Source organism: Cyprinus carpio, chromosome A24 (assembly GCF_018340385.1).
Source record: "Cyprinus carpio isolate SPL01 chromosome A24, ASM1834038v1, whole genome shotgun sequence".
In the NCBI taxonomy this organism is placed as follows: Eukaryota; Metazoa; Chordata; class Actinopteri; order Cypriniformes; family Cyprinidae; genus Cyprinus; species Cyprinus carpio.
Window position 1 is genome coordinate 17194533 of NC_056595.1, and position 14064 is coordinate 17208596.

Consider the following 14064-nt stretch of genomic DNA (forward strand, 5'->3'; position numbering starts at 1 on the left):
TACAACTGAAACTTCTGCAACAAGTTTTTACAATTCCTGATGGACAAAATCAAATCCAACATTTTTTTTTCTCATTAAATAAGCTGTTTTACTCACAATAAGGAAGAAAAGTTGGCTGTGATTTTAACCAAAAAAATAAATAAAAATAAAAATGATGTTACTCTCCTAAATATGATGTCAGAAATATCAACCATTATTTTTAAAAGGTGAAATCTAAAAGCATGTAAAACAATGACATTTTAATTTTAATAAAGCATATTTCCTACATAACCCATTATAATGCAATGATGGTGAATGCAGACATACGAATCCTGGTATTCTGATTAAAAAAACACATTTTGGAATAAAATAAAGTCCTTTTGCATTACACATTAAACAGAGTTAAATCTATCATGTGTAACATTAGTATGTCATAGGACACAAATGGCACAGTTCCTGATGTAATCCAATGCACCATTTTTACAAAATAAATGTCAAATTTCCTTGTAAATGGTTTGTATAACCATTCTTACATAAAGCATTGTGTTCAATTCAATGCAACAATGCATTTATGTGCAATTCTGATTATGTTTGATGACCCAGTGTTTGCAGTGTGACTCTATTCAAAAATATTATTTTTGTGACACCTTAAACTGGTTGCTCCAATGAATCTGCTTAGTTGATGGAACAAATATGAGATATGATTCAGTGGGAAATCACGATCTGTGGACATCCTGACACAGTTTTTCGTTCCATGTGATTCCATTTAATTGGATGTCCCAGGACAAGTGGGTCGGTTTCATTTACATAACACTGGACTAAAAATACAAGAACACATCCAGCTGAGAGTCTTTTGTTATATGGTCACTTGGATTAAGTCAGACGGGCATGAAATCATTGCCCTTTTGTTTGCTTCTCTTCTCTGCTCATCATGCCCTCTGTTTGTGACAGGTCAACAGCAATCTCCCTGAGAAGTGGAAAGCCAACACAACAACACTTTACCTTCCATTTAGGAGACGTCGGCCCCTACCGTTTCATGATTCATGGATCACCGAAGGTGCAACCAGTCAGAAAGTGTTACAGGGAGAGCCTGATCGCTCCCACCACCAACAGAATGACAGCGTGACCTTCAGGTGTATGTGCATTCTCAAAACTGATCATGTTCTGCTGCGGAAATATACCACTTAAAGGAATAGTTCACCCAAAAATAAAAAACTGCTAAAATTTACTCAGTCTCAGGCCATCACAGATATAAATGCAGTAAATGGGTGCCGTCACAATGAGAGTACAAACAGCGAATAAAAACATCACAATAATTCACGAGTAACTCACACAATTCCAGTCCATCAATTAACTTCTCGTGAAGTGAAAAGCTGCATGTTTCAGGCATTTTAACTTTAAACCTCTTTTTCTGGCTAAAATACGAGTCCATACTGTATGTCCATATTTCTCTCCTGATTCAGATGAGACGACTATTTCACTGGAGAAAGCAATATTATGGATAGACGATTCATATTTTAGTTGGATATTCTTCACTTCACAAGATGTTAACTGATGGAGTTATGTTGTGGATTATTGTGTTTTATAGCTGTTTGAACTCTCATTTTCATGGCACCCATTCACTGAAGAGGATCCATTGGTGAGCAAGTGATGCTAAATTTCTCCAAATCTGTTTAAATGAAGAAACATATCTTGGATGCCATGTGATTGAGAAAATGTTTAGCAAACTTTTATTTTTGCGTGAACTTTTCCTTTAAAGCCATGATACATCCGATAAAATAACACTCAGGAAGCCTTAGGGAAATTTATTTGGCATCACACCTTGGGAACTCCTAGCCTGCAATAACATAAATTCACTAAACAAACCACATGCACATGAGTGCTGTGATTACAAAACAAGCACTCAATAACCCTTTGCTCAACCTTGCGTGCATCACCAAACAGTTGGTGGTGATGAAAACTCCTCAAACAACAGAACATGGGACTTCACACAAGGACCTAAACAAAAACAGTTTGCGACTTTAAATATTGCATTCACTTCTCATTAAAATTCTCACCGTCACTCTACCTGCAGGCATACGCAAGAATGTCACTCCTGTTCTCATTTCCATAGCTGTCGGAAGCTTCACTTTCACAGGAAGCATTCCATACCGGGTGTAATTAGTGATGCCCAAAATAAAACAGTGCCATTTGGTGATCTGTTGACATTGTTAAATGCAGAATCACAGCTTTGGGTGCTGTAACAAGATTCTTCACATACCTGTAAGCTATCTATAGTAAACAATTAGATGCTGTTCAGCTTTGGGGATCTCATTAAACAAATGGCATGTGATGCTTTGCTTGTTGCTTTTTCATATAATAATGCTTAACTACACAAGTCAGATGTTGGTCATAATTAAGCTACGTTTTCACGCAGAGCATGTGTGTTCAGGCCCTTATAATCAGGAAATTGCTCTTGCTGTGACATGAGTTTTATTTCAAAGGCCCTATATCGGGCATGTTAATGAATTTATTGCAGCTTGCTGAGATCTGTAACTACATCAGTTGTCCTGTGCGCACTTCCCCACAGAGCTCTTCAAACTGAGACAGCCCTTGGAATCCATGGCTTAAGCTTTATCGCTCTCTAAATATATAGCCTGAATTGCTATACATAGGTCTGACAAAACAATGGGAATCAAAGCACTCTATAGTTGACATGCATGTCAGCATGAATTCACATCATAATGCTCAGACATCAGCTTTCTCCTGATTTTTCCTGCAATGGTCTCCCACATTACCACACTGTTAAAAAAGAAGAAATTAAAGGAATATAGTTACAAAAGGTTATGGTTTATTAACAGCATATGTGGCATGTTTTTGACTACCACAAAAAGACTATTTCAACTTTTACATCAGTTTGTGAAAAAAAAAATGGCACAGAAAGTCTATGGGGCAACCGCTGTACCGTTAAGTGCATTTATGTATACACATTTTGGTAACACTTTACAATAACATCCCATTAGTTGATGTTAGTTAATTCATGTATTAACTAACAATGAGGAATTTTTTACAGTATGTATTCATTTTTGTTAATGTACGTTAGTAAAAAATACAACTGTTCATTGTTAGCTCATTTTAGCTCAGGTCTAATGAATAAATAATATTAACAGATATAACTTTTGATTAACTTAATGCTTTAGAAGTATTTTTAATTGCAAGTTCATGCTAACTAGTTAACTAATGAACCGTATTGTAAAATGTTACCGATAGTATTTTTAATTTTTGGTTTATTTTATGTTTTTGAATTATTTACCTTATTGTAGAGTTTTTTTTTATTTTTTTTTTTTAGTAATTGACAGTTAACCAGAGTTGCTGTCAATAGATAATTTAGTCATATGTTGATTGATAATAATAACTTGTGGTTCGTCAGTGAAGTTCTGTTATTGTTTAGTATGTTGATTCTTATTGGTGAGTCTATTGGTGACCAATTCTCTAGGAGAACCGACTCATTAGCAGGAGCGCTTGCAGCCTTTATTATTATTCATCAGTACTGGCGCTCAGGCTCCCCCATCAAAAAGTGTTTCCATATTTTGATATTCTTTTTGAAACCGTTCTGGATATGTAGATTTAAACTCCTGCAGTACAGAGTTTGTTGTTTGTTCACAAGCTGCGCGGGCACACGATGATTTGATTTCGTTTTGGATATGTTGAATTCATTGCAGGTAAATATCTAATGCACCGATATTTTTGTTTTATTTTTTTTTATAAAGTATCCGTTACGGTGAGAAACCGCCGCAAACGACTCACTGCGTCGAATGATTCAAACTGAACCGCGAACAATTTCAAACCTCTTTACAAACCCATTTGACCAATTAGATCAATAGTGATTCATTCGCGAGTCGCTAGTTCTGACTCTGAAACAGCTGACAGAGAATTATTATTTAAGCATTATCAGGGAAAATGACTCTCAGATCGGTGTAATCTCCACTATCAGACAAGGATTTATTAGATATATTTTACAGGGGCTCGTGAGTCAACGGAAAAAGGTATAGCAACGCCCCAATTCATAAGAGTCATTTGTTCGTGATCGAACAACACAGGACAAGTGCATTTTTGCGTACAGCTAGCAAGGAGAGCCGTTGAAAGCTGTGCAAAAAAGAAATTGAGCAACTTACATTTTTGACACAATGTCGACAGTTGCTTCAATTTCACAGTAGAATGACCATGGCGTGTCTCAGTTTGATTCCTGAATGAATCATTGCTTTGAATGAATCGGTTTCGTGAATGATTCAATGATTGACTTTTCGCCACCTATTGGCAGAATGATTTAACCTGCGGAAAGAGCACCGTATTTAAATGATGAATAAAAAATAACTTAATACACATATATTTATGCTTCAGAATAAAAGGAAAAAAAAGATTTTTAATTTTTTCAGTAAACTGTTTTTACTGAACTATTTTAACTATTCTAACTTTTAAAACTTGTATGTAGCCTGTAATATTCCTAAGATGTGCCTTGAATTAACTTTCTCATTAAGAAAGAATGCTACAGTGCTAATTAACATTTAGATTGATTAGGAAATATATGAGCACGCATTTTCCTTGCAGTGTATTATTTTGCATGTCTAAATGAAAAATTAATTAGTTTGTTTTTAAATGTTTGAGACCAGAATGAAATGAATGTCATTTAAGCAGATTGGGTCAAACAATACTCAGGAGAATCTCAGTATTCAAGGGAGATAAAAGAATATCCTTAACCTTGAATCAGCACACTTATGTCGCATTGCAATTGCCTCAAAAATTAGATGTTTTTTTCTTTTTTTTTTACTATATAATTTCTTTGTGAGAGTTGCTTTTTTATGTTTTATTGTTTTTGTAAATGATTTTTTTTTTTATTTTGTTATGTGAAGGTAAGATTTTTTTTTTGGAGCACAGCTGCTTCACAAGCCGTCAGAGGAGAATCTATTAATTACGGCCACACTGATGGAAATGCTATTCTCAGTACTGTTGCCTTCTGAGTCTCCGGGGATATAGCAGTCAAAAGTACATACCCCAAGTCTAAGAGGAAAATGAGACTCGGTCTTCATGCTGATGAGGAGAGGAGCTCACAGGAAACACATAAGAGGATATCAAATCTTTCTTGCCAGCTCTCCTGGACCACACTGTTCCTTTTTGAGGGTGGGGGGTTGCTCTTCAGAGCACTTCTTGTGACTGAAATAATTGCCTGTGCTGTATGAGTAGACTGAATGAAAGCAACAATGGAGATATGGTTCAGGGAAATGGCAGTCAAAGGAAAGTTTTGTGTGTGTGTGTGTGTGTGCTGAACGAAGCTGCGTGACATGGTTTAGTTTTATCACTGTCATTGGAATGTTATGAAATTTTTTTATGTAATTTTATGTTAATTTAAATCAAAATGGTTCTTTTTGTTAACTTTTTTAGCCAATGGGTTGACAGCAGAGAGTAAGCTTTATGGGAAAATATTAACAAATATCGCAGATGCTTCTAACATACTTCTATCTAATTTACAACCCTTATTTTAATACTGTAGCTTCTTTTAATTTTGTGCCATTTTCAACAATTATTTTTTTAGGTATGGTGTTGTAATTTTTTTAATACTGTAGGACAAAATGTTTTAGAAACCGAAATAATCCCTGTGGGGGCGCCACCAAATGGATAACAACAGTTCAGAACTGTTGTTCTATCAAAATGTTTAATGAATGAATGTTAATAAAATCTTACACCAAATGGATAACAACTGAACTGTTCTCAAAATGTTTTAGAAACCGAAATTTTGTTAATTTGATTTAAAAGTTATTTTATGTATATGAATTTTTTGTAATTCACCATTCCTCCCTCCCCCAACACTCCTCCCTAAACATTTCTTCCTTCCCCAAAAATTCTTCCTTAAAATTGAAAAACATTTTGGAATTTAAAATTTTTATGACGTTTTTTAAATAAATATTATTTAATAATTGCAAACCAGCAATTGTTTTATGTTTCTAACTATATATCAAATTTGTCTAATTTTAGCAATTAATTATTTTAAATATATATTTGTAATGTGTTGTTACTATATATCAAATTAAATTAATCTCTATTTTTCCTTTTTTTTTGTATTTTGTATATGCAAACTTATAATACATATTAAATATGAACAGGATATTTTTTTTTTGTTTATTATGGTTGGTTCTAATTGTTGTTGATAGTTTGGTTTGAATATAGTTAATATTAGCACATTTTTTTTTTTTTTTAAATGTGTAACCTGGTTGTTTTTATTTGGCATGAGAAGGAAGATAAAATTTTACCTAATAAATTCCTGAACATATCAAGTGGGATTTAACCCTACTGCACATCCTTGATGATGATGAAAAGTGACGTCACTATCCACTATTTGCAGAGGCTTAGTGAGTCTCAACACAAAACCATAGTAAGGTTAAAAAAGCTAAAAAGCTCTTCTTGTTTAAAGAAACGGCCTTAGAGTTTATGCTTCATTGTCATATCTAAATGTTTAGGGCTGATAAATAATTATCATTTTAATTTTATGTTACTGTCTAAATTTAAAAACAGTGTTGTTGTCTCTTTCAGCAAGCCTTTGTGATGCACCACAATGATGAAGGAATATGAAGAACAATCAGAGATGCTCAGCAGCGGGGTTCACAGTGATGGTGCTATAGCCTGCTCAGCCAATCAGACTCTGGTATGTAAATGAGATAGGAGAGCACGTTTTCTGATTGGTCCTCCCCAGACTTGCCATTGCCCTCATCAACAGGCTCTCTTCCTTGTTGTTGTGCCATCATTGAGGTCCTGTGTGTGTGGGCACAGGGAGGAGCCGAGCGCCTCTTTCTATAGGCGGCTTCACAGCGAGGGGAGTCGAGGAGGAAGAGGCTGAGAGGAAGAGAAGAGTGAGTGGGCGGGATCTAGACCCAGGCTGGAGTAGAGCATCCCTGACCGTGGCTCGGCTAACGGCTAGAAAAGCGTCTCCAGGCTGATGCTGAGTCAGGTACAGGTGGAGTCACATCCTGTTTGGCTTGGACCCTCCAGAAATCATGGAGGAGCTGGAACATACCTGCCCACTGCCACGAACGGTGAGATATATGTGTTTTGTTGTCATCGAGGGCATCTGTGAACCATTGAGGATCCCTTTCTCTTTGTTTTCAGTCTGTGTTTATCTGATTGTGTCTTTTTGTGCTGCTGTCTCAGTGACGTTGAGCTTGTGAAACTGCAGTTAAAGTGAGCTGTTTTGCACTGACTATATGCGTTTTTCTTCTAATGCCATGTTATAATGCTGATTTTAATCCTCTGAGTCTGCCAGATGGTGTTTTTAAGTGTGAGAGCCAGCACTGTGGTGGGATGGTGCTGAGCTAATGTTACAGAAACCATCAAGATTTATTAGCAGGTTGCCCTTCTATGAGGTTGTTTTTCATTCTCAATTTGTATTGAATTTTTGGGAAGGTTTCCATTATGTTTTTTTATGTTGTCCTCCGTTGCTATGGGAATGAATTATGCATTGCTCCATGGAGATTTTTTCCTCCAATGAGTAATCAGATATCCTGCCTACATTGCATTGGATATGTAAATGCATATGTACCAGCTGGGTCTGTTTCCGGTTGAACAGCAGGAAGGCGCTCTAACTGGGCATTTCCTGAACAGACAGATGGTCACTATTGTCTCAAAGGTCACTGGAATGTTAACACAGAAATTACATCGGTAGCATTTCTGTAAAGTGTTTGCCCAGAATTCATTTAAACACATCTGGTGCCTCTGCCCACATGTTTACTAAAATAGATCGGGGCTACAGTAGTTGTAACACTAGGAAGTTGCTACAAGGGTGATTTAAGTAACTGTAAGGTTTTAAAGGGGACAGTTCTCCACCCCCTAAAAAAAAAAAGACAGTTCTGTCATTTACTCGTTCCAAACCTTTGTTAGTTTCTTTCTTCTGTTGAACACAAAAGAAGATATTTTGAAGAATGTTGGTAAGCAAACAGTTTCTGGTAGCCATTGACTTCCATAGTATGGAGAGAAATAAATATACTATGGGAGTCAATGGCTACCAGCAACTGTTTGATTACCAACATTATTCAAATATATATATTTTTTGTGTGTTAAGGAAGATTATATTCCTACAAGTAACACAATAAAAGCATGTTTTTATCCATCAGATATTGTTACCTTTTCCATTTTTGTTGTTTCATTAATTAATTTTCTCTTTAAATTAAGCAAAAACCCATATATAATATAATATAATATCCATTCGAAGTGAAAGTTTAGCTGTTGGCCACAATAAAACCATGATTCAATGGTCTGATATTATTGTGTTTGCTATATTTGTACCTTTTCTATTTTTGTTGTTTTATGAATTTAGTATATATTAAATATGCACATGTATCAGCTGTTGCATTATAATATATACAGACTTGAAATGGACAATGTTTTTAACTAGATAATATTTCCTATTTCTATATTAAATTCTTTTGATAACAAACCCCATTCTCCACCATTTAGGATATGAGTGGATCTCTTTTTGCACTTGTAGACTTTTCATTATAAACTCCTTTGAGTATTGTCTATCTGTAATTTTTGACTTGTAAAATGCAATAAAATGAAATGTTAATTCTGAACTTTTTTTTGTTGAAGTGTTTGTTAGGATATTTGATTTTCTATTGTGCTATAAGCCACGAGGAGGTTTGAATACATTGAAATATCCATGTTATGTACGACTGTATCTATCTCCCACTTTGTGCTGCTGTGGACGAATGATTTGTCTTAAGTCAGTGACATAAGAGAACCTTCTACTGGACAAATCAATATCTGCTGTAAAGAGGCTGTTACACAGATTGTCTTGAAATCAGTACATCTGATAATAACCTCTATTCTTACAAAAACGAAAACATTTTTGAGAAGGTTAAATAGGATGTCATGTCAGCAGGATCTAGGCTTGTTTAAACAGTATTTTATTTGTAAAGCTGCAATGTCTATTTATTTCTCATAATTTCTGTCAAATTAATATATTCTTAAATCTTCTCTGCAGACTCTTATAGAACCAGCCATATTTACCCCGGAGACGAGCTGTGAGTGCCGGGCTCCACATGAGAAGCTGACTGTAGAGCAAGCTCGACTTGGAACGCCTGGTTAGTCTGTATTTTTTCTGTTCAGTTATCATAACAAAACCTTTGTAATAAGGTCATTCCTGTTAGGCTATAACCTAAAAAATTGAATATGCTCATTTCATAAACTACCAGATACTAAGAAATATGCACTTAAGCTCTTAAACATTAAACTTAACTTTTTTTTTAAAGCTTGTAACTTAAAATAAACAGGATTGAACCTAACCGGTCACACTCACACACACCCAACCATTCAAAATATTTGGAGTCAGAAAAAAAAACTGAAATTAATACTTTTTGTTATACAAGTATAATATTTTGCCCAATATTTTGCTCAATATATTAAGACAAAATTGCACTTTATAATGCACAATCAGCGTAGCGCCATTTTGACAAATCTGAGCAGTACGCAGACGGTGTACACTCTTCTGTGTCAGCCGTGCCACAAGGATACATTTTTTACGTGTATTTACGCTTTGGTTTGAAAGAAAACAGTCGGTCTGCTGCTTAGTCCGTCCCATAGCGCAAAGACACATGACTTTTTTGATACGCATGGAGGATTTTATTCGGTAAATGTGTTTACATCGTAGTTTATGCCCATTTTTTTATAATTTCTTAAAAAATAAAATAAACAACGGTTTAAATTGAACAACTTTTTTTGTGTGTGTTTTCAGAAAGCTTCATTAGATCTGTAAATGATTTCTAAAAGTCTCATAAATTTTCCTTTCTCAGTGGACCGGCCGGTGCGAATCTATGCAGATGGCATTTTTGATCTTTTTCATTCTGGTCACGCTCGTGCCCTGATGCAGGCTAAGAATCTGTTCCCTAACGGCTACCTTATAGTCGGAGGTATAGACACGTTTAATTTACTGATCCAGACTTATCAATATTCTGTAGATGTTGTTGAATTATGAATTCTGTGGTCCTAATCTGATGAATTATCTATGTGTGTGTGTGTGTGTTAAGTATGTAGTGATGAACTCACTCACAAGTACAAGGGCTTCACCGTAATGACAGAAGACGAGCGGTACGAGGCATTGAGACACTGCCGCTACGTTGATGAGGTTTTGCGAGATGCGCCCTGGACTCTGACCCAAGAGTTTTTAGAAAAACACAAGGTCAGTTATTTGGTCTCATCATTGCACAGTACCGTTCACATAATTCCCTGCGGTTAATCCTGTGGTTGGTGTTCTCTAGATTGACTTTGTGGCGCATGATGACATCCCATACTCCTCTGCTGGATCTGAGGACGTGTATAAGCATATTAAGGAGGCAGGTAAAGAAAAGCGGCTTTCGCTTAAGAGCATGTGTGTGTTTGTGTTTCAGACCAGATCTAACATATATGAGTGTCTCAGGTATGTTTGTGCCCACTAAAAGAACAGAAGGGATCTCAACATCTGACCTGATCACCCGGATAGTGAGAGACTATGACGTGTACGCTAGACGCAACTTGCAGAGGGGCTACACCGCTAAAGAACTGAACGTCAGCTATATTAATGTAAGTAAATGAACTTAACTCAGATGCCAGCTGTGTGTTTTGCTTCAGTTTTGCTGACTAGTTGTTCTGTTACTAGACAAATGGATATTTTCTGACAGGATCTGGTCTCTGGAGCTGGATCTGATATTTCTGACGTGGAGGCGTGATCTAACATAAATATACTTAAATGTTGAATTCATTTTCATTTTTTTTTTATAAATAAAATTTATTGTTCACCTAAAGGGTTATCACTATAACTTAAACTAGAACCATAAAAATGTATCACTTGAAGTAAAATAAACATTAACTGAAATAATATAAAATAAAAAAATTATTTAGCTATTTGTCAGCAGCTATTTGTCAGCACATTTCTAATTTTTCATTTAAAGTTCAATTACTAAAATAACTAAAAATTAAAATGTGATATAGACATATTTAAAAAAAAGAAGAAAAAAATAACAAAACACACAAAAAAAACATTAAAACCAAAACCAAAAATCTGATTCAAAATATTAACAAAAACAATAAGAAAATAAATGATACTTAAATAACACAAATTGATAAAACATATTTTTTCTTAACCATTATTCAGAAAAAAATATGATAGATATTTAATTATATATATATATATATAATTTATAATAAATATTTTATGTTTTTGCAAATATCATCAATTATTATTAACTTTTTTGGGTCACATCACGTGACATTTTACAACCCGAACTAAAAAAGAAAAATTCTAAATAAATTATTTATCATAGAAGTGATGTAAGTCACTGTTTAAAAACTTAATAACTTAATTTGAAATGTAGTTTTGAAAAAAAAAAAAGATTAAAAAACAGACCAAAAAAAAATTGTTGCATAATGTAAATAAAATCACATTTACATTTTGTTCTTCATTAAAACAATCCTGATTTACTTTGAAGAATGTCATATATAAACTAAAATGTGTTTCGTATAACATAAAAAAAAAAAATGCTTGGTGAACTAACTTTTTTTGGACAGGAAAAGAAGTACCGTCTGCAGAATCAGTTGGACAGGATGAAAGAGAAGGTGCGGACGGTAGAGGATAAGTCCAAGCACTTTGTGTATAGAGTGGAAGAGAAGAGCCATGATCTTATTCAGAAGTGGGAGGAGAAATCACGAGAGTTCATTGGGAACTTCCTGGAGCTCTTTGGCCCAGATGGGACATGGGTAAGCAAGGGTATAGGTAGAGTATATGTACCTATATAATTATAAAAAACAAAGACACAAAAGAAAAGATGTAGTTTTTTTGTTTGTTTTTGAATCTTTGAATATGACTTTTTTCATTTTTTCCAGAAGCAAATGCTTCAGGAACGTAGTGGACGTATGATCCAAGCGTTTTCTCCACGCGGCTCACCCAGCAACAGCCCACCAAGGGACTTTTCCCCATCCCGCTCTCCGTCACCTCCATCCCGCTGGGCCATGCCCCGAACCTCACCGCCCTCGTCCCCGAAGGGCGCCTCGGCCTCCATCAGCAGCATGAGCGAGGGCGACGAGGACGAGAAGTGAGGAATAAACCATCACAGACACACACAATAGACTGCACTTTACCCACAAACACACACACATTAGCAGCGATGACAGGTCAACTACCCTCATGGGAAAATTTAAAGTACTGTACACAGCACAGGGTTGTTGAAGTCCTGTTTAGTTATGCTGGTATTACAACAAATATTTGAAAGCCATTGCAGCCCTGAACAGATCCTGAGAGAAGATTTAACAAATTCACTGAATTAACTGCAGTCACTATTAGTGTCTGTTCTTTGCACATACTATTTGTTGTTTTAGCACCCAAATTGTTAAAAAATATGACCATCAACAGGAATGAGCAATATCAGTATTATAACGGCTATTGGCTGTTATATTTAATTGTTCATGATTGTTCAGTTGTTTGGTTTACCGTATTTTTTTTTATTTTAAAATCATCCAACATTCACTTAAAGCAACACTATGTAACTTTTTCTTTGTTAAAAATTTTCAAAATGTATATAATGAGCGAGTACGTCATAAATTCATCTACCAAACCGCCTTTTTGTCTTATCCCAAATCACTGCGGTACATTTATAATAAGTGATTATTTTTGGACTATTGTAGCCTGTTCGGGTCATCACTGCTGCGGAGTAACACATACCTGCGTGAATCGCCATAGACATCACTTGGAGAAGTAGCTCCGGTTAGAATGTTCTTCCGCGGTATGCATGCAGTTCTGTTTATTAATTGCTAGAGCACCAAAATTTACATAGTGTTGCTTTAAAATTCATCTTTAAACCCACTGATAATTTAACAACACTGTTTTTACCAAATCTAATAATTACCAAATCAAAAGAATTATCCTTTTTTTCATACCGTTCATTATAATGTTGTGATTTATTTATCAGTTATCAGCCATAACAAGAGAAATTATTATCAGGTTATTTAATTATTGGTGCATCCCCACAAATTAGGTTAATAACACAAAAGTGGTCAAATAAGTGTGGTTAGTAAAAAAGACACAGATCTTTGCACTGAAATATTGTGAATAAAAAAGTGGTGCAACTTGGTAGTGAATTTGCCCTGAAGTTTTAAGAGGATGTGGACTGATTCTGAAGTCCATTGCTCAGGTCTGAATGAAACATTGGGACTGTCCTATTGTAATATACTGTATGTGCATCAATCCCTGTTTATTGTTCTCAAAAAATGGTGTCTGATCCCCCTCATGAATGTGTGTCAGAGCACACATGAGGAGCTAACGCTGTCTGTGCATGTATGTGTTTAGTTCTCATTAAAAGTCAATAACCTGTGTGTTACTGCAGCCTTAACCTCAAATTCACCCAGAATTGAAAATTTGCTGAAAATGTACTCACTCTCAGGCCATTCAGTATGCAGGTGAATTTGTTTCTTAAGAATTCAAGAAATTTAGCATTACATCACTTCCTTAGCAATGGATCCTCTGCAGTGAATGGGTGCAACCAGAATGAGAGTCCAAACAGCTGAAAAAAAACATCACAATAATCCACACGACTCCAGTTCATCGATTAACACTGTGAGAAGTGAAAAGCTGAGTGTTTGTAAGCAACAAATTCATTATTAAGGCATTTAAACCATTACTTCTGGCCAAACTACCAGTCTATAGTCCATTGTAATTCTACCTAAAGTTTAGGACTGTTTTTGCTTAACATATTTCTCTCCTGATTCAGATGAGACAAACACATAGCTTTTTGCTTCACAAGGCATTAATTGATGGACTGGACTTGTGTGGATTACTTGTAATGTTTTTATCAGTTGTTTGTACTCTCATTCTGACGGCACCCATTCACTGCAGAGGATCCATTGGTGAGCAAATTATGTAATGCTACATTTCTCCAAACCTGTTGCAATGAAAAACTAACTCATTTACATCCTGGCTGGTCTACGGTGAGTAAAGGTTCAGCAATGTTTAATTTTGGAGTGAATTATTCCTTAAAATCTGTGCTGCTCAATCTACCAGCCCTACATCATGGAGAATGCCCTTCTGTCTAGTCT

At 35.4% G+C, this 14064-nt stretch overlaps 1 protein-coding gene across 3 annotated transcripts; it reads left to right on the plus strand.

Moving 5' to 3' along the window:
* Positions 1-6728: 6728 nt before the first annotated feature.
* pcyt1ba (phosphate cytidylyltransferase 1B, choline a) lies at positions 6729-12527 on the plus strand. Of its 3 annotated transcripts, none has more exons than XM_042714431.1 (8): positions 6729-7043; positions 8987-9086; positions 9795-9911; positions 10029-10180; positions 10260-10338; positions 10418-10560; positions 11545-11733; positions 11863-12527. In XM_042714431.1, the coding sequence occupies exons 1-8, from the start codon at positions 7005-7007 to the stop codon at positions 12070-12072; spliced, it is 1029 nt and encodes a 342-aa protein (XP_042570365.1). In that variant the 5' UTR covers positions 6729-7004; the 3' UTR covers positions 12073-12527. The 3 variants fall into 3 exon arrangements, with proteins under 3 accessions (XP_042570365.1, XP_042570366.1, XP_042570364.1); XM_042714432.1 differs by having other exon boundaries at positions 6736-7043; positions 10445-10560; positions 11860-12524; XM_042714430.1 differs by having other exon boundaries at positions 6740-7043; positions 11860-12522.
* The last annotated feature ends 1537 nt before the right edge of the window (positions 12528-14064 follow it).